Consider the following 18,733-nt stretch of genomic DNA (forward strand, 5'->3'; position numbering starts at 1 on the left):
TGGGTCTGGGTCTGAAGGTCTGGAATAGATGGCCGCTTTCATTGGCCAAGGCCCGCCCATGAGGCTGTTTGACCGACATGTCAAACAACCAATCATAGTTTGTTTCGTTTAGCGTCACGTTTCAGGGCGTGGAAATGTCGCCACAATAACAAACTCACGGAGTGAAACTCTCGGATGTATTTTAAAGATTCTATGCTGCGAACTTTAAATATTTCACATACTTTTGAAAATCCAGCGTTTAGTTGACCCTGATAAGCGTTTGTCGTCACATTTGTAAACACGACGCCTTTCTTCTTTCGTGAGGGGGTTTGGCGTCACGGCATCTTTGTTTCCCGGCGGACCGAAAATAAACGCGACACTCGCGTCTCCCGGAAATCCGGTTTAATTCAACCAGTCAGATTACAACTTCGACATTCCTGAAGTGTTTCCGGAAAAGTGTGCCATATGCATCAGATGTTTAGCCAGCGGTCCGTGGGCGTGACATCTGAGGCTGAGACTAGTTCAAGCGCAACTTTTGAAGTTCTTTTAAAAGAAGAAAATAATTTTTCCTTTATTATAATTTAAAGCCATTCTCCTGACATAATGTATGTGTGACTGTGAGGGACTGAGAGACGACAGGAGAGCTGACATAATCCAACTTTGAGAAAGAAAGAAATAAAACAACAAAAAACATGTCTTGAGAGTCCAAATGTGCGATGAAGCCCATTAGAATACAGTTAGAATGGCCTTATAATTCCAGCAATGAAACAAAAAAATACCCATGTATGAGTTTTTACGTTTTTATATTCATTGCAGCAATGTACTTTTCTGTATATCAGCACATGAGATCGCAAGCACAAATGTGCTATTAGTTTTAACAGTTTTAACACATTCATTCCGTGAATTAATCAGTTTTTGAAGGAATGGAGTGAGCCAGTCATTCAATGGTCAATTCAGTGGTCTCCTTTCGTTTCTATTGAATCAGCCGTTTTGAAGGAATCATTTGATATGAATGATTCAGTAAGTCATTTATTAAAACAGGGACTTCCTGCCACCTGCTGGCGGTTTTATTGTCATATTTCTTAATCCATGACAGACCTAAACCAGCAAAGGTGCCAGCACAAAAATAGATTTTGCAAAATATTGTATAATTATCAGTATTGACCAAAATTCCTCTATTTCAGGGAAATTTAAAGGCAAATTTTTCATTAAATATAAACCTTTTTAAAAATGAGACCAATTTTGTAATCGTGTAAAATTTGCCACCAGAACAATACCCCCCCCCACCCCCGACTACACCATCCCCCCTGAATATTTTTTAACAATTCGACCACTGCATATAGTGAACAAAATGGTCACAAATGTAAAATTAAAAATCACAGCCACAACTGAAATAAAATCTTTAAATTTACTCAGTGTTTTAATTATTTCACAGTTTGTTTCAAGTTATGTTACATGGTCACATAGTCAGTCCTATATCACTTCCTAATCACAATCATACACAAAGTTACCTATTGTGTGTTTTTGGATTAAAAACCGTACTCGTCGACCTTGAAATGGCTTGTAAGAAAAACTACACTTCCAATCTCTCGCGACGTTCAAACGCGCATGCGCGGTAAGCGCTATATCCTGGTTCGACCTTCTCATATAAAAAGGCAGGGTTACGAGTCGGAGTTCGTAAAAGAATAGGAAACCAATGATTCCCATATGCCCAGTAGTCTCCTTCACCTATGGTGAGTAAAATTGGGTTTTTAAAAACACATTGAGACATTAGACGCGATATCAATAAGAGAGGACGTGATTAAGATCATGTTATGGTGTGTGGGGATCGTTAGGGTTTATTTCGTCGTAGTCTCCTGCGTGTTTTCTTCCTCTGCATGAAACGGCTCTTCATCATGGTTGCCATTGCACACAGTCGCTTACCCTCCACGAATCTTTCTTTTTTTCAGTGCCCAGCCGGCTAGGTGAAGATGTCAAAATGGCCACCGGCAACTACTTTGGATTTACCCATGGTGCTGCGGCCCAGTACAGGTAAGGGCCGAGATGTTTAATGGGGACTGCGGTGATACAGTAATGGTGGGATTTGGCCTTTGTTGCTGGATCCGGGTGGGGGTTGGGGAGGGAGGCGACTGACCATGCTTTAAACCTTCAAATGAACAGCTGGGCAGGAAATGAAGCATTATTACATGCTATTTTAAATACATATAGTTTTTATAAAGTCAGTAATGCATTGTTTATGTATTTGTGTCTTTTTATTTTATTTATTTATATTTAATTTTTTTTGGTAGGGAGAGAGATTGACATTTGAGTTTTTATTAGTGTTTTGGGCGGGCAATTTGCGAAGAAATTGAAATAACTGGATAAACTAGAAACAAGGCGTTATTGTACCGCTATACAGTTTGATTCAATTACTGTTTATATAAACATCCGGCGTCATAACCAAGCGCATGTGCGCAGTTTAAACCCGTGTAGTCATAGTTTAAAATAAATACTTGTTAAATGTATAACTGACATGTTTATCTGCTTTTATCCGCGACACGGGACGTATCATTTAAAATATATTAACACTGTTGTGAACATATTCTTGTATCGAGCAGTTTGAATGTAGCCAGTGCAGCCAAAGTAAAGCTAGCAGACTGCAGCTGTCATCTCCTCCGGTTCTGCGCATGACCGTCCATCTCCACGGAAACGCAAAAAGGCGAATGCACATGGTCGCCCAACACCATTTAAAAACTCGTTTTGACACTTCATCGTTCTTTTAAAATCACTGATTTTCATTTTAGCTGAATACTTGACAAAATGTGTGCGTGTGTGTTGGGGAAGGGCGATGTCTTCACGGACGCCTACAAGGACTCCTTGAATGTCACTGATCCGCTTGTTCGAGGGTTTATTTGGCCTAGGTTGACGTTTTTCAGTTTAAGTTGCCTTTTTAAGTAATCCTAATTTGGGGGGTTGGTAGGATCGGGAAATGTCCTCGAGCCAGTGTTGTGCCGAATTCTGATCCGTGCCAAATTATTAACCCCGTAGTATCGGCATGTTTCAAGTATAGATCTTTTTTTATTGCTTAAACATACAAAAACACCAAATAACAACAGTCAGAAAATTCTTAATACAATTCAAAAAAAGTCCAAATAGCAGCATAACAAAAATACAGATAAACAAAATAAACATAACAGGAAAACCAAGAAAGAAAAAAAACAAATAAATACAGAAAAATAAATAAGTAATATAATACAAGGGGCGTAATCATCAAAAAACACCTTCAACAGGCCACATAGTTTAAGAATGTAACGAGTTACCAGATTGGGGTGTTTTTAGACCATGTTACTTGATTGGCTTACGTCATAGTGATGGAAGGTTTAGGGGTGGGGTCAGGTAATTGGTATCATTTTCCTTGCATGATTTAGAAACACCCAGCAGTTTGAAAACACCTACCGGTACAAAGTCAGAAATGCGCACATTTGCTCTGCAGTAGGGGTGGGCGATATATCGAACGCGATGATCATGCACATCTTGTCAGTAAAGCTGGTTCCGTGATTAGTGCTAAATCTCCATCACCTGCTTTCAAATGGAGCGACATTTAATGCAGAGAGCCATAGATCACTGACAAGATGAATCGCCTTCGATAATGAACCGATATTGTGTAGCTTGTCAGTGAACTACGGTTCTGTGTATTAAATGCCGCTCCATTTGAAAGCAGGTGATGGAGATTTAGCGCTATATCACTCTGCAGAGACCCCAAACTCATAGGTTTAGCGATTTCAACGAGAGGGGTAATTTGGCAGGGTGTCGAAAATGGGTACAATACCAGGATTCGAACTTGGGATGCCCGTAATGAAACGCCATTATATGTCGTGCACTTGCCCACAGATGTCTTGTCCAAATACCTGCACTTACAGTCTTGGCCACTTGAGAGCGCGTGCGCGCGACAGAAAGTAAACCTAGAGCCCCTTTCACACTGCACGTTCATCCCGGAAAATTGACGGAGTGCCTTCTGTGTGAACGCAACCACGACCCGGGATTGATTCCGGGATCAATTGCGGGTTGGGGACCTAGTAGCATTGCCGGGTTCAGTCCCGGAACGAGCGCTGTGTGAACAAAAGCCGGAGCCAATGCCGTAACGGATGTGTCGTAGTGATGACGTAGTTATCATGCGACTCTTTGAGCGGGTGTTTTCAATAATACAGCCCTGCAGTGCCGGAGGGACTAGTCTGTGTTTTAAACTCGGAGATCGGTGAATAACAAAATGTTTCTAAAGCAGTACAAACACTTCCGCTTTGCTTCTTGACGTTCGTCCTGTTTCTTGGCTGTCTAGCGTTTTCGACTCGTACATTATACATCACATGATGACGTCATGTGTCATTCCGGGACTTTTACGGGTTGTGTGTGAACGCACGCACAGATTCCGGGAAATCACTGGCAGTGTGAATGCAGCAAATCTAACGACCCGGGAACAATTGCCGGAACACATTACCCGTGTCTTTTCTGGAATCTCTGTGTGAAAGGGGCTTAGGTGTGAAAGACTGTCCCAGGTCTTAAAAACAAATCTCGAATACCACTCTGGAGTGCTACTTGAGGCTTGGTGTATCCCATCATGCATCATGTTCTGGAAAGAAATCGTGAGACATTTGCTGAGATATTGTGAGAGGTCACGGAAACCTTTCCAATAGAAGTTAAATATTGATATAATAATTAGTTACAGGGGAATCATGCACTCATTATTTTTAAGGGGGGACGGGGGGTCTGTTATTCAATACATTCCCAAACGCATTAACTATATCATGAAATATCTCTATTATGATGGTCAAAGTAGCCTAATAATGTAGTCTATTAACTATGCATAAAAACCTATCTGTTTACCTAAGTAACAGATTTGGGTGTCATGCATTGACATTTTTAATGCATATATTTAATGTGACTATTGTAAGTTAGGTTACTTATCATAACACTTTCTTTGTACAGAAAGAGAGCAAAGAAAATTTACATTTATCAAAGAACATTTTCACTGACAGTCTAGAGTTGAAGCACTCTCAAAAACTCCCATTAAAATCACTGAAGCTGTTTACACAGAAATATCTTTCAGATTCATACACGCATCTGCACTTTATTGTTTATAACGAGAGAATTCGCCAGAAAGAGGTATTCAGTCAGCGAGTGAAGAGGCATTTTAGTGGTCTCATCTGAACGCCTCTGATTGGTCATTGCATTCATAAGCTCAACAGCATCGTGTGTGATTGGTTATAATGCAGCGCTGTAAAAGCGCATCTGTCTCTGGCTCAGCGCCAGCCAGCGAAAACAGATTTGAATTTAGCAGCTGATGATATGACACGCTGAACGATTTAATCACGCTGGTGTGATTGTATCAAATATAGAAAATATTATTCGGCTATTTTTTTGTCTTTTAGAAGCTGCATTCAAAATCCACTTGGCTCAAAAATCTGAGAAAATCACTTTCAATGGGCATGACGCCTCTGATTAGTTATTACATATAATTTGGTAGAAAAACAAAGTGTTGCAATTTTTATTGGTGAGAAGAGAAGTGGTGATTTATTTATTTTGTACAACATTTGCAACTGCTTTTCATCACTTAATTAGAAGCACCACAAATTAAATTGTCATGCTATAGGGACTACTGGACAGACATTTAGAAGTTGATTTTTAAAATGCAAAGTAGCATATTTAAAATTAAAATAAAGCTATTTAATCACTTGCATTTTTACAACACTGTAAGTGTGTCCCATCAGGTAATGAAAAAACCATTACGCCTATGGAGAGTCCCCATAAACCACAAAAACCAACGTGTGTGTGTTTATTTTGTTTTTCTAAATAAATGCAATTGCTCCAGGTCAGCACTGTGAGTAAGCGTAGCTGTCAGTGTTGTCATCTAAGCCTCTCGTCCTCTCCTCTGCAGTCAGCAGCCGGCCCCTGGGGTAGCATACACCCACCCCACTACAGTGGCCAGCTATACTGTGCATCAAGCACCTGTGGCGGCACACACGGTGGCAGCAGCCTACGCCCCTACAGCCGCCACAGTTGCTGTTGCCAGGCCTGCACCAGTTGCAGTAGCAGCAGCAGCTACTGCCGGCGCTTATGGAGGATACCAGCCAGCCCATGCTGCCACGGATTATGGGTATGCACAGAGACAGCCAGAAGTACCCCCACCACCGCCTCCTGTTACCTCACAAAACTACCAGGTAAAAGAAAGGGGAAACTTGTCATTTGTCGCCTTGAGTCTTTCCCATACACTACTCTTCAAAAGCTTGGGGTCAGCAAGATTTGTTTAAAAAAAAATTACTTCTATTCAGCAAGAAATGTATTAAATTGATCAAAATAAATGACATTTTATAATGTTACAAGTTATTTTCTGGAAAAAAAGCTGTTCTTGTTTATCAAAGAATCATAGAAAAAATTTATCACATTTTCAAAAAAAAAAAAAAAACAATTTAAGCAAAAAGTTTTTAACAATAATACATTTTTATTTTAAAATTACCATATTTGATTTCTGAAGGAACATGGGATACTCAAGTACTGGCTGCTGAAAATTCAGCTTTACCATCACAGGAATAAACTAATTTTTTTCAAATTGTAATATTTCACAATGTTGCTGTTTTTATGTATTTTTGATAAAATAAATGCAGCTTTGGTAAGCATGAAAAGCTTCTGTCAAAATCTTATTGACCCCAAACTTTTGTATCTAGGTGTATCTTTGTTTCTGAAATGCATTCTCAATTTCAAGAGAGTCAGATCAATGTCCAATGGCTAAGAAAATACAAGGCTTTTGTTTACTCTTGCAGGACTCCTATTCCTATGTGCGGTCTACAGCTCCGGCTGTAGCGTATGACAGTAAACAGTACTACCAGCAACCTGCAGCTACACCGGCTGTGGCCGCTGCAGCAGCCCAGCCACAACCCACTGTGGCCGAATCCTACTATCAGACAGGTATGCTTGACATGTCTTGGCATTTAAATGGGAAGAAATGTTCTGCAATAAACACTAAATTGTCATGCTTCTGTTTTTCTGTACAATGATCTTGTGTTGCTTTTTATTACCAAATGTTAAAGGCCCAAGTATTCCATAAAAACGGTAACATATGATATAATTTATTTTAGATTTTAGTTAATTTAAATTAAAATGGAATTCGAGTTGTATTTTTCCTTTTATCCTTATTCCATTATTTTGAAGAAATGCCATCTGAGGGGCACAGAATTAAATCCGTAATCCTCTCCAGGTCACCCTTTAAATGATCTGTATTGTAAAATGTTCTGTACAACTTTTTTACTCGTCCCATTAGCCCCTAAAACTGGATACAGCCAAGGCGCCACTCCGTACACCCAGACCCAGCAAACGCGTCAGGTTACAGCCATAAAGCCAGCCACCCCTAGACCTGCCACCTCAACCTTCTCCATTTACCCAGTGTCCTCTGCTGTACAACCGGTCGCAGCTGCGGCGGCTGCCTCTGTAGTCCCATCATATTCTCAGAGTCCCACCTACAGCACCAATGCAGTCACATACTCTGGTAAGAACATCATTGTTCTACACCCAAAATGTTTGCAGATTTTTTTCAGTTGAATTATCAAAACTCTGATCTGAAATAATGAAATGCACACTGTGCCCTGGCCTGGAGACACTAAGCTGAACAGAATGCAAGTGAAATGTTTTTTCTAGTACTAATACTGAAAAAAACCCAATGAGCTTGGTATGGCTAGGGTCATGCTCTACCAATTGATCTGCATGAACTAGGCTTATAGATTTACAGTGCAATCCTGTCAATCTCAGTCTGTACTGTGGCCAATAATAGCTTCTCTCTGAATATTCAGGAACCTCATACTCTGGCTATGAAGCTGCAGTGTATTCAGCTGCCTCCTCCTACTATCAGCAGCAACAACAGCAACAGCAGCAGAAACAGGCGGCCGTCGCCGCAGCAGCCACTGCCGCGTGGACAGGCAGCACTTTCACAAAGAAAACGCCCTTGCAGAACAAAACACTCAAACCTAAACAGCCCCCTAAACCACCACAGATACACTACTGTGATGTCTGCAAGATCAGCTGTGCTGGACCCCAGGTATTTTATTATAATGTATTTATTGCTGTTTGTGTATTATGTGCCCAGACACTAGTGTTTTCCTACTACTCATAATAAATGGTTTGCATTAATTATGGCCCGACTTGTACATCTTATTACCTGCTTTCAGACCTATAAGGAGCATCTGGAGGGTCAGAAGCACAAAAAGAAGGAAGCCGCATTGAAGCTGTCACAGAGCAGCAGTAGCAGCAGCGGAGGCGGGAGCTCCGCCCGCGGCACACAGAATCAGCTACGCTGTGAGCTCTGTGACGTCTCCTGTACTGGAGCTGATGCCTACGCCGCGCACATCAGAGGAGCCAAACACCAGAAGGTACATGACTCACTCTCTGATCTCGGCACATAATAATCTGCTTTCAGCATGTTTTTTGGCAGCGCTATTTTTGAATGCGTATGAATCTGGCTCTCCGTTGTAGAGAGGGCCTCTTAGGGACTCTATCTGTTACAATATGCAGTGGAAAGTTGTTTGAAGGGGAATGGATGCTGCATTAGTACAAGCATACTCTATTATATAATGCCAAGATGTAATAAGTCAAAATGTGATGTTCATGGGTGCATGTGGGTGGGATATTGATTATATGTGCCTAGTATCTAATTTAATTATTTTTCTATAGGTTGTGAAATTGCATACCAAACTAGGAAAGCCAATACCATCCACAGAGCCCAGTGTTGTTTCTCAATCCTCCACCTCCAGTACAGCTGCTCCGAATAAAACTACCAGCTCCAACATCAGCAGCTCCACAAGCACATCATCCAATCTCTCTGCTTCCTCAGTTTCTGCCTCTTACTTAAAATCTGGCAGCATGGTCAACAACATGGCAGCTTCAGCTGCACAGGGCAAGAGCCCAGTGCCCAACAGTGTCTCGGTCAACAGCACCTCTGTCAAGAAGGTCAACACACCCAAGATCAACTTTGTTGGTGTGTCTTGCTGAATCACTGTTATTTGTTCTTACAGAACATATCACATTTATTTTAGGTTTTACCTTTTTAAAATGTTTTAATTTATTATATAATATAACCTAACACAATAGAATATTTGCTTTGATGCATTAACAAAACAGGTGGAAACAAGTTACAGACCACTGCTGTTATAAATGAAGAATCCAAGATGGTGGCAGCTAAAATGGCACAGTCCGCTGTGTCTGCGCCACCACCGGACCTAAAGAATGAAATATCTGACCCTCTGTCACCTCAGTCAGCACTTGCAGCCCTGCAGAGCGATGTTCAGCCCGTCGGACACGACTATGTTGAAGAGGTATCAGAAAAAAGTTCCAATAGGGAAATTATAGTAACTTTAAAGCTGTTAAGCCAAGTGCAAAATATGAAACGTGTTTTTCGTTTTCAGGTAAGGAATGATGAAGGAAAGGTTATCCGGTTCCACTGCAAACTGTGTGAATGCAGTTTCAATGACCCGAATGCCAAAGAAATGCATTTGAAAGGAAGGAGACATCGACTGCAGTATAAGGTTAGTAAGTGATTTGTTTGCTGTGGTTCTTTTATTATAAATGCAGAACAATCGAAATCGATGTGAAATTTTGTCAGTATAGCTGATTGTGTTTTCCACCACTGTAGAAAAAGGTGAACCCAGATCTCCAAGTGGAAGTGAAGCCTAGCATCCGAGCCAGGAAGATCCAAGAGGAAAAGATGAGGAAGCAGATGCAAAAGGAAGAGTACTGGAGAAGACGTGAAGAGGAGGAGCGCTGGAGGATGGAGATGAGGTGTGATGCTTTTTTTCCTCCTCCAATATGTCAGTATCTACACATGAGCATTTTGAGGTCTCAAATATTGTAGTTGTTCTCAGGCGATATGAAGAGGACATGTATTGGCGACGTATGGAGGAAGAGCAGCACCACTGGGAGGAAAGGCGCAGAATGCCTGATGGCAGTTATGCACCGGGTCCACCTGGACCTCCTGGTCTTCTTGGAGTGAGGCCTGGGATGCCCATTCCTCAACCACAAGGACCAGTGGTAAGTCCTGAGAACTACTACTACTGAGGAAATCACTGATGAATTTTCTAAAATATGTGGTTTGTGTTTGAGGTACAGTACTGTTTAAAAAGTTTGGAGTCTGCAAGATCTTTGATTTATTGAAAAGTGCATTCATTCAGCAAGTGACAGAGACTTGAACAGGAGGGTTGGTTGCTTTACATGCTGTTCAGACAGACCTTTCCTGTCTCAAGTAGATATTGTTGATTAGAATAATAATCATAGCTCCATTATATCACTGAAAAATTGCTGAATAATACCTGCATTACACAATAGGAGTGTTTATTGGAATATCAATTCATATTTCACTACATATCTACCACTGAAATGCATTTATCGCAACTGGTTCATAACGCATAGTTTTTGTTGCAGCCTCCACGTCGCCCTGATTCCTCAGATGATCGTTATGTGATGACCAAACATGCAGCTATTTACCCATCTGAGGATGAGCTCCAGGCCATCCAGAAGATCGTATCAATCACTGAACGAGCACTTAAGCTTGTCTCTGACATCATCACAGACCAAGATGCAAGTGCAAAGGGCAAAGAAGAGGACAAAGAAAAGAAAGAGCCTCCCAAAGACAGGTGGGAGAAGAGTGCTCTAATGTTTCTCAAAGCAGAGAAAGAAACGGGCAAATCAATACATGACCTCTTGTGCATTGCAGGGTGCTGAAGGGAGTGATGCGGGTAGGCGTTCTCGCCAAAGGGCTGCTTCTGCGTGGAGACACAAATGTCAACCTGGTCCTCCTTTGTTCTGAGAAGCCGACAAAGAATCTGCTAACACGCATTGTGGAACATCTTCCCAAACAGCTCACGGTACCGGTTCATTGCAGTGCTAACTGCAATAATATTAGATGATTGTCCCATTTTTCCTTTTAAATTTACTTGTTTTTCAAATGCTTTACAGCAGTGGTGTCATATCCTGCTCCTGTAGTACCACTGTCATGCAGAGTTTAGATCCAACTCTAATAAAATACACCAGAATCAGCTAGTCAATATATTCATGATAATGGGAAACTTCCAGACTTGTGTGTTGGAGCTAAACTCTCCAAGACATTGGCCCTCCAGGAACAGGACTGGGTCAGGGTTTGCCAGATCTTAGTTAGGTGGTCGTAACTTAGTTTTCTGCTAACCCATGTATTTGTCAGATGGTAACTCCAGAGAAATATGAGGTAAAAGGCTCCGTTCAAGAGGCTGCCATTATCCTTACCTCCTCCGCTGAGCCCAAGATGCAGGTGACCATCACCCTCACCTCGCCTGTCATCCGTGAGGAAAACACCCGGGATGGAGGTTGGAAAAAACGTTGCTCACATTAACCGACTACCTATCAGATTAATATTTCATGCTGATTTTGACAACCTAAAGAGCCCATCTGTTGGCACTGTGGAGATGGTGCTAGATGTTAATGCTGGTAGAATAATGTTTGCACCTTTTTGAATTGGAGAAAATACGATTGAAAAATGGTACAAATTAAACCTGGTTTGTGCTTGAGCTTGGCCAAACATAAGAAATGACCTACACCGTTTTCCTTTTGAAAGTTACACCACTGAGGTAAAGTGCCTCTTTCTATCTTCATTTACAATAATTATCTCATGAAGTCTGTAATGTCCACACTGTAAAAGGGTTGAAGCCGGTTCAAGTGGCTTCAAGTTGCTTTAGAGCAGAGTTCAACACTACCAGGTTTTATCCAACCATCTCCAATACCAGCAGTGGTGCTCTGGGTCTTCTCTTTGTAACACTTCTCCAGTGCTCTTGAAGCTCTCCCCAAAACAAGCATGATAAGTGTTTGCATTGTGTAAGTCTAGTTAGTCCTGGGTAAGATTCATTTTTGTTTCCTGTGTTCAAGGGATTGTGTCCTATGCAGAACCAAATGATTTTATCCTTTCCCAAGGGGTCATAGAGTTTGGTCAGGGGTATTATTCTGTTGAAGGAAAGAACTCCATTCCTTATTTAGTTCCTGAAGAGCAATGGTTGAGTTGGGCCTGAAACATTAGGAGCAGTTGGAATGCCTACTATGTCCCCACAGGAAACAAATATTTTATTTTGTCTGGCAGTGAGAAGGTTCACCATTCTGAGGTCCCCTGTTCCAAAATGAAAGTGCTCCCCTGAGAGAAGCAATCGAGTAGAGATTGACAAATTGTAAAATTTGGCATTCAAACAATGTTACTTTTAATTTCTTAAGATGTTAAAATGCATTAAGCTATAACATTTCCCCAAATAATAGAGAAACCATAGAATTAACCAGTTTGTCTTTTTATATCTTTACAACGGAGAGTTTTAGTTGGTAAGATGCCACTGAAATGGTGGAATCTTAAACGCAGGCTCTGTGGCCATGCCACCATTTCTTGTTTGGCTCCTTAGGGGAGTATCAGTCAGCTTTTGGGAGGAAGGCTTTGATAGAGGAATCTTTGGTTGGACCTGGGGTTTACAGCCTTCAGTATACATTGAGATATGGGGGTTCTCCAAACCCGATCATGACAGGTATGCATGCAGTGATGTCCTAATCCTCTTGCTGGGAGCTTCATATTTTCTTGCCAGCACGCATTGCTGCCTTCATGTATCCAAAGCTTTTCAAGTCCAGCCCAAAGCCTCCTTGCATTTTCAGCAAATTGTCTCCCATCTGAGGCTACGTCTACCAGCTCCGGAAGGATTTTTGACCAAGGTCCCCCTCCTGAATACCTTCAAACACTTTGCCACACCTACCATTGCCATGCATATGTAGTGGGTCACTACAAATACTCATTCAGCTGTAAACATTGCACATCTCCCTTTATATCTCTGTTTTACATCATCATGATTTATATATCGGGTACCATTTGAAGCCCATCATTATCTTTCTAATGTTTCTGGATCAGTACAGTTACTACTTTGTGTTTCAAAGAAATCCTCAAATATTTTTCATAACTTTTATTACCTCAATCTTCACTTAGGTCGACACTGGAATCCACAATTTGTTTTTGCCCTAAGCAAAAGAAAAGAACTTTAGCCTCAAATGCTAAGTCAACTGGTTAAGCAAGAAATTCAGGAAATGTACACTTTCAAAATATCTGATTCTAGAGAAACTTTTTCTATTAGCTTTTAAAAATGCAAATGATTAATGTATCCTGAGTTTCTTTTCCACTGTAAGACAACAAGATCATCCGTAATTGGCAAAATGGCACAATTTAAAAGAGTTTTCTGAAGTAATGTTTGAATACCTGTGATACGATGTGGATTTACGAAAGATGGCTGTTGTAATTGTGTGAATCTGCCAGTAGTAGCAGTTACGGATTGTGACCATATGACTTCTAAGTTAGTCCGCTAGCTTATCGTATATTGTCGTATTCCCAGCAATTTCAAATGGTGGATTGCAGAGCAGTATTGCTGTAACTGAAATAGACTTTATCAAGAGTAATTAGCGTCATGCTCACTATATGCAGAGAACAAAAAAATCATGAGTGCATTTCCAACTCCAATGAAGAAATCCTACATCACTATGCCACATTCTCAGTGTTTTTTTTAATTATCTTTGACAAAGGCCTTTATTTTTAACTCCCCGTCCCTATCCTATTTCTCTCAGCACCACACCACAGACTAAATAGAAGTGCACCAAATGGCAGGTGTAGCTGATCCTTAATGTTGTTGAAAAGATCTGAAAGATTCTGCATATGGGGTGAAATGTGAGATGCATTTTGAAAGAACAGTGATAAGGAACTGACTGGTATGTGTGGCAATGTGTTCTTGGCAGTCTCTCTGACCTGGTCAAACACCCGTTCCTCACCACCATTTGACAATTCGATCCATTTTTAGATGTAACCTCGAGTATGGTGAAAGACCCAGCGGACGTCTTGGACAGGCAAAAATGCCTTGACGCTCTGGCTGCCCTACGCCACGCTAAGTGGTTCCAGGTTCGGAACATCATTTTACTTTCTTCTTGTAGCCTTATGAGATGTATTCCTTTTTATTTGTTCATTTAAGTTGTTTAGTCTTTTTGTTTTTAAATTTTAAACCTCAAAGTTGATTTTTGGGAGGTAAAAGTGGTACAAGGATGCATTGTATATAATTTGGAGATTATGGTACTATTTATTTTTTTATTTTTATTTAATTTGTTTTGCATTCTGTTTTTGTATATATGAGCTGATCTGATCCTACAAAATTAAACATCCTTGCATATGTCATTTATTCATAAGTCTTAGATTAAATACATGGCATGTAAAATGATTCCATAAGGCTGCAGAATACCTTTGCATAAAAGTGTCATCGATAAGAGCTTTCATGTTGAGCGTTTCTTTCTTTCTTTTTTGTGATTTTTATTTTTTTTTCTTTATTTTGTTAATGATTTTGTTTTCTTGGGAATAGGGATTGAGAGGAAAGGAATATCTGATTAGTTTACTGTGTTGTTGCCATCTCTGCAAATACACAGGCAAAGTAAAGCAGATTTCCTTGACTGCTTCAGTTCCTATGCAACTACTCTTGCAAACTGATCTTTTGTAAAATGAAAGTATATGTTTGTGAAGTATCTGACAACTGAGGTCAGGGTTTACAAGATTACCAGGGAGCCATTCCAAGTGAATCTTGCAAACTTTGAACTCGTACTTGTACTAATGATGAGGTAAAATACTGCTGGAAATGGCAGCTTAAGAAAGCCAATTGGCCTAGCTATTTTTAATCCTATAAGCTTCCATTGTGAACAGTAGTGTTGCACCTCTCTCTAAGCTCCGCCATGTTGTATGACTGTATGTTTTTGTTCTTGTGCATTAACTAATCTTGACTTCACTGCACTGAAGGCTAGGGCTAATGGACTCCAGTCATGTGTGATTGTCATTCGAATACTGCGTGACCTTTGTCAGCGAGTACCCACCTGGTCTGCCTTCCCTAGCTGGGTGAGTAAAAATATCTGGTCATTAAACATTAGCACATGTTTGAGTTTTCTCTGATACATAGATATACAGTGATGGGGAGCAGACACTTAAGTGCAGTCACATCAACCAGTTTGATTGTCAGTAGCAACGCATGAAGCACAGCGAACACTGTTACTTTCAAACCAAGCAGCTTACTGTTGGTCAGCATGGCAAATTCGCATGACCAACCATACCCTTCATGAGATCTGCAGTTTTTGCCCTCAAATTCACAGAACAACGGTAAAACATGAATGCATTTTAACATGACCGTAGCTCTGCTTTTTTTTTTTATATATATACATGCTGTAGCTTTTATAACGGATTATATTAAAAATGCTTAGTTGCTGTTAAGTCCCATTAGCCGGCATTACAAGAGCTTCTGTCTATATTACTCAGGATAGCCTGTTAAGCTTGGTTTTTAATAACATGTCAAATAGCCTATACAATCTGACAAAAAATGAGGCCTTTCCTACAGTTGTTTCAATTATTTTAAGGATTTTTTTATTCCCTCCCCCAATTAATTTTTCATCTTTATACTGTCCTTGGTGTAGCTCATTTACAGTTAATTTAACATAGCTTCCTTAACGCTTTTGCAATAAAGGTTTTAAAGCTAAATCAATTTCAGTCCTGTTTAAACAATTTCATCATCCTTCACTCTTGATCTTATGAGGAAACTGCTCAAAATGCCATTTATTATGGTAAATTTACTGTGCTTAATTTAAGGCTATGGAGCTGCTGGTGGAGAAGGCCATCAGCAGCGCCTCTGGACCAATGAGCCCTGGAGATGCTCTGCGAAGAGTCTTTGAATGTATTTCCTCAGGCATTCTGCTGTCTGGTAAGATGCAGCACTCTGATGACGTCGTAAGACACATTTTATGGGAATTGCATTGAATTTTAGGTCTATGTAGGCACGTAGTAATGTACATTAGTAATCTAGCTTTTATACTGGTGTTAATTACTAAGAGTTTAATTTACTAAATACTTGCATAAAAAAATAATCTTGGGAATCTAGATGCTCAATTTAACACTGGCTTTTGTGATTTTTTTTTTTTTTTTTTTTTCTTCTCTTTGTAATGCAGGTGCTCCAGGATTGATAGACCCCTGTGAGAAGAATCCAACAGATACTCTGGCTACCATGGAAGAGCAGCAGAGAGAGGACATAACGTCAAGTGCTCAGGTACAGTGCTCAGGCGCCTTAAGAATGTGTGCATTTATATACTTAATGTATATTAAGTGACAGTGTCTGCATTTAAAATTATTTCAAACTCTTTTCGATAATTGTGTATATATGCATGCCGTTTTTATGGCCACATGTTAATCGAAAGAGTATTTTTATTTTTTATTTCTTTGTGTATTGACCGGCCACTTTCTCCACAGTTTGCCTTGAGGCTGCTGGCGTTCCGTCAGATTCACAAGGTTCTGGGTATGGACCCCTTGCCCCAGATGAACTCGCGCTTCAACGTACGGAATAACCGCAAGAGGCGACGTGACAACAGCGACGGGACCGATGGATTTGAAGCTGAAGGGAAGAAAGACAAGAAGGACTACGAGGGGTTCTGAAGTGCACTACAGTACAACTAGCCCTGCTCTCCTCACACCAGTTATAAATCCTGTTCATTCCAGGAATACGAAATGTTGTTTCTGTTGACCTCTGTGCATGCTGATTACTAATGTTTTGTTTTTAAGTTCTGGCAAAGGCCTAATGATGGCCACTTGAGGAAATGCCAGGTTTCATTTCCTTGACGCATAGACTGTAGTCCATCTCTGTTTAGTCTGATGTCTTGGTTTAAAGATATGAGATGCGCACAAACCTGAGAAGTTAAGCCTAAGGTTCATGCTCCATTCAGTACATTGGATGTAATCTTTCACCATCTTCAGCTCTCTTGCGAGTTTCAGGCTAGGCATTTGTAGAAGTCTGAGCTACGTACTTGTGTCAGTGTAGAACAGATTCTTAATCCTATCCTTCCAGTCACGCATGTAAAGTAACTTTGACAATGGCTTCCTTGGCTTTGCAATAAATTGTTTGTTTTTGTAACTTATGTTTAGAGACATTCCTCTTAAAACCACAAGATCGAAGATAAAATGAATGATTTATGCGACGCATCAGTCCTGTTGTGATGAATGTGATGTTGACTGGACGTGGATGTATACAAGCATGTATTTTCCATTGCTAGTGCATTCTGAAGGCTGGGATGGCTTTTAACCATTTGTAAATTTACGTCAATGAAACCTCTTTAGAACCTTCTTTCTTCTATATGCTTAATGCAAGTGATTTAAGGCTGCACTTGTCCCAAAGCTAGGCTGTAAGTGTGCTCTGATATTCACAGGCCTCTGTGTTTTAGCTGTATCACGTTTCTGAAGACACTGACCACTTAAATCAGACCTGGGCTATATACCATAAATATCTATCAGTTGTCTCTGTAAGTTTAATAGAAATCTTGAGTTGCCAGTCCATTTCAGGGGCCTGTTTCATTCAAAAGGTTTACTAAATAAGCCAGGCTTATTTCAGTTAGTCTGACTTATTTTGAACCAAATCAACTGACAATAAGTCAGACTAACTGAAATAAGCCTGGCTTATTTGGTAAACTTGTCTTAGGAAACAGGCCCCAGATCAGTTCACACAAGGAAGTATTCAAAGCGGTAAACATTTGTATTTTAAGGTCAAATGCATTTTTTTTTTTTTTTTTTAGCAACTGTAATTGACCCAGGTCTGCCTGTGTTTTGTGTTCATAATATTGTAAACCCTAAATGTATCTTTTAAATGTGATCATATAACTGTATGATCTCTAATATATGATAATTTACTAAGCCTGTATCTAATCTTGCAATAGATCTTCAGAAACGAATGCCTGTATGGTTTTAAAGCACAGGAATGTTGTTTGTTCTTTGTTTTAATGGATTTTGTTTTACTGGTTTATAGATGCATAGTTGCTTGCCCTAATTTTGGTTTCTGATTCGAGTTTGTTGAATATCTGTTGAAGAAGATTGGAGGACACAAGTGAAGTGTTGTAACTGCAGATTGATGTAGACTTACCCTTTGATGCTTGTCATTCAATGTCGAGGTACTACTGCATTACAATGCATATAATAAAGACATTTCCAGAATTGTTTTTAGTTTTTTTTAACTACTTTATATTGGGCATAACTGAAATAAATGTAGAGTCATATTTAACCTGGCGATTTAGTTTTGTTTAATGTCATCAAAGAGCTTTCTGATTAAAGGAAGAAAGGCAAAAACACTGCTTCATGTATTTTGGGCTTTCTGGTTTTTCATAGTGTTTTTTCAGGCTAGTGGAAAGAAAACATCCTGTATCTATTTGTATCTATAGTTTTCAATTAGAACAAATATTTTTAAAGGGCTTTTTTTTTTTTTTCTTCAAAATTAGTGTTTTTTTTGTTTTCCTAAACTGAGCCATAAATATCCACTTCAGTAGCACTTACACACACCAAGCTTTACATTTTTATTCCTGTCTATATCCTGAAGGTATTTACAAAGGGATATATATGTTCATATATAATTTGAGTATTTACATTTCCCCCCAAAATTGTGAAAAAAATATTGTTTTCTAAGTATTTTCTGAATTATGGAGTGACAAATGAGATGCCCAAAATTTCCTCTGCAAAAACATTTGACTCAAAATAAGAATTTTGAAACTGCTCTAATTTAATTAAATGCCTCATTTGCATATTTAAACCTAACATTTTTTAAAATTATCAATGTAATTAATCAAGTGGGTAAGTAAGGTGATTATCAGTTCCCCATACCCACTCCCATTCACCAGCAGTGTCTCGCTTTAAGAATTCAAGTGT

The 18,733-nt window shown here is 39.8% G+C and overlaps 1 protein-coding gene across 3 annotated transcripts; it reads left to right on the plus strand.

Moving 5' to 3' along the window:
• Positions 1-1,572: 1,572 nt before the first annotated feature.
• On the plus strand, positions 1,573-18,141 carry LOC306871971 (zinc finger RNA-binding protein). 3 transcript variants are annotated; one of them, XR_013784386.1, is made up of 21 exons: positions 1,573-1,712; positions 1,929-2,010; positions 5,891-6,173; positions 6,774-6,918; positions 7,271-7,495; positions 7,797-8,041; positions 8,172-8,372; positions 8,674-8,977; positions 9,121-9,314; positions 9,405-9,524; positions 9,632-9,777; positions 9,861-10,026; positions 10,417-10,628; positions 10,709-10,859; positions 11,192-11,333; positions 13,833-13,930; positions 14,810-14,905; positions 15,647-15,758; positions 16,003-16,100; positions 16,301-17,416; positions 17,492-18,026. XR_013784386.1 is itself a non-coding variant. In XM_079420268.1 (20 exons), the coding sequence occupies exons 1-20, from the start codon at positions 1,676-1,678 to the stop codon at positions 16,481-16,483; spliced, it is 3,240 nt and encodes a 1,079-aa protein (XP_079276394.1). In that variant the 5' UTR covers positions 1,573-1,675; the 3' UTR covers positions 16,484-18,141. The 3 variants fall into 3 exon arrangements, 1 of the variants encoding a protein (XP_079276394.1); XM_079420268.1 differs by having other exon boundaries at positions 16,301-18,141; XR_013784387.1 differs by lacking the exon at positions 13,833-13,930 and having other exon boundaries at positions 16,301-18,026.
• The last annotated feature ends 592 nt before the right edge of the window (positions 18,142-18,733 follow it).

The sequence above is a fragment of the Barbus barbus genome (genome assembly GCF_936440315.1).
Source record: "Barbus barbus genome assembly, chromosome: 6".
Taxonomy (NCBI): Eukaryota; Metazoa; Chordata; class Actinopteri; order Cypriniformes; family Cyprinidae; genus Barbus; species Barbus barbus.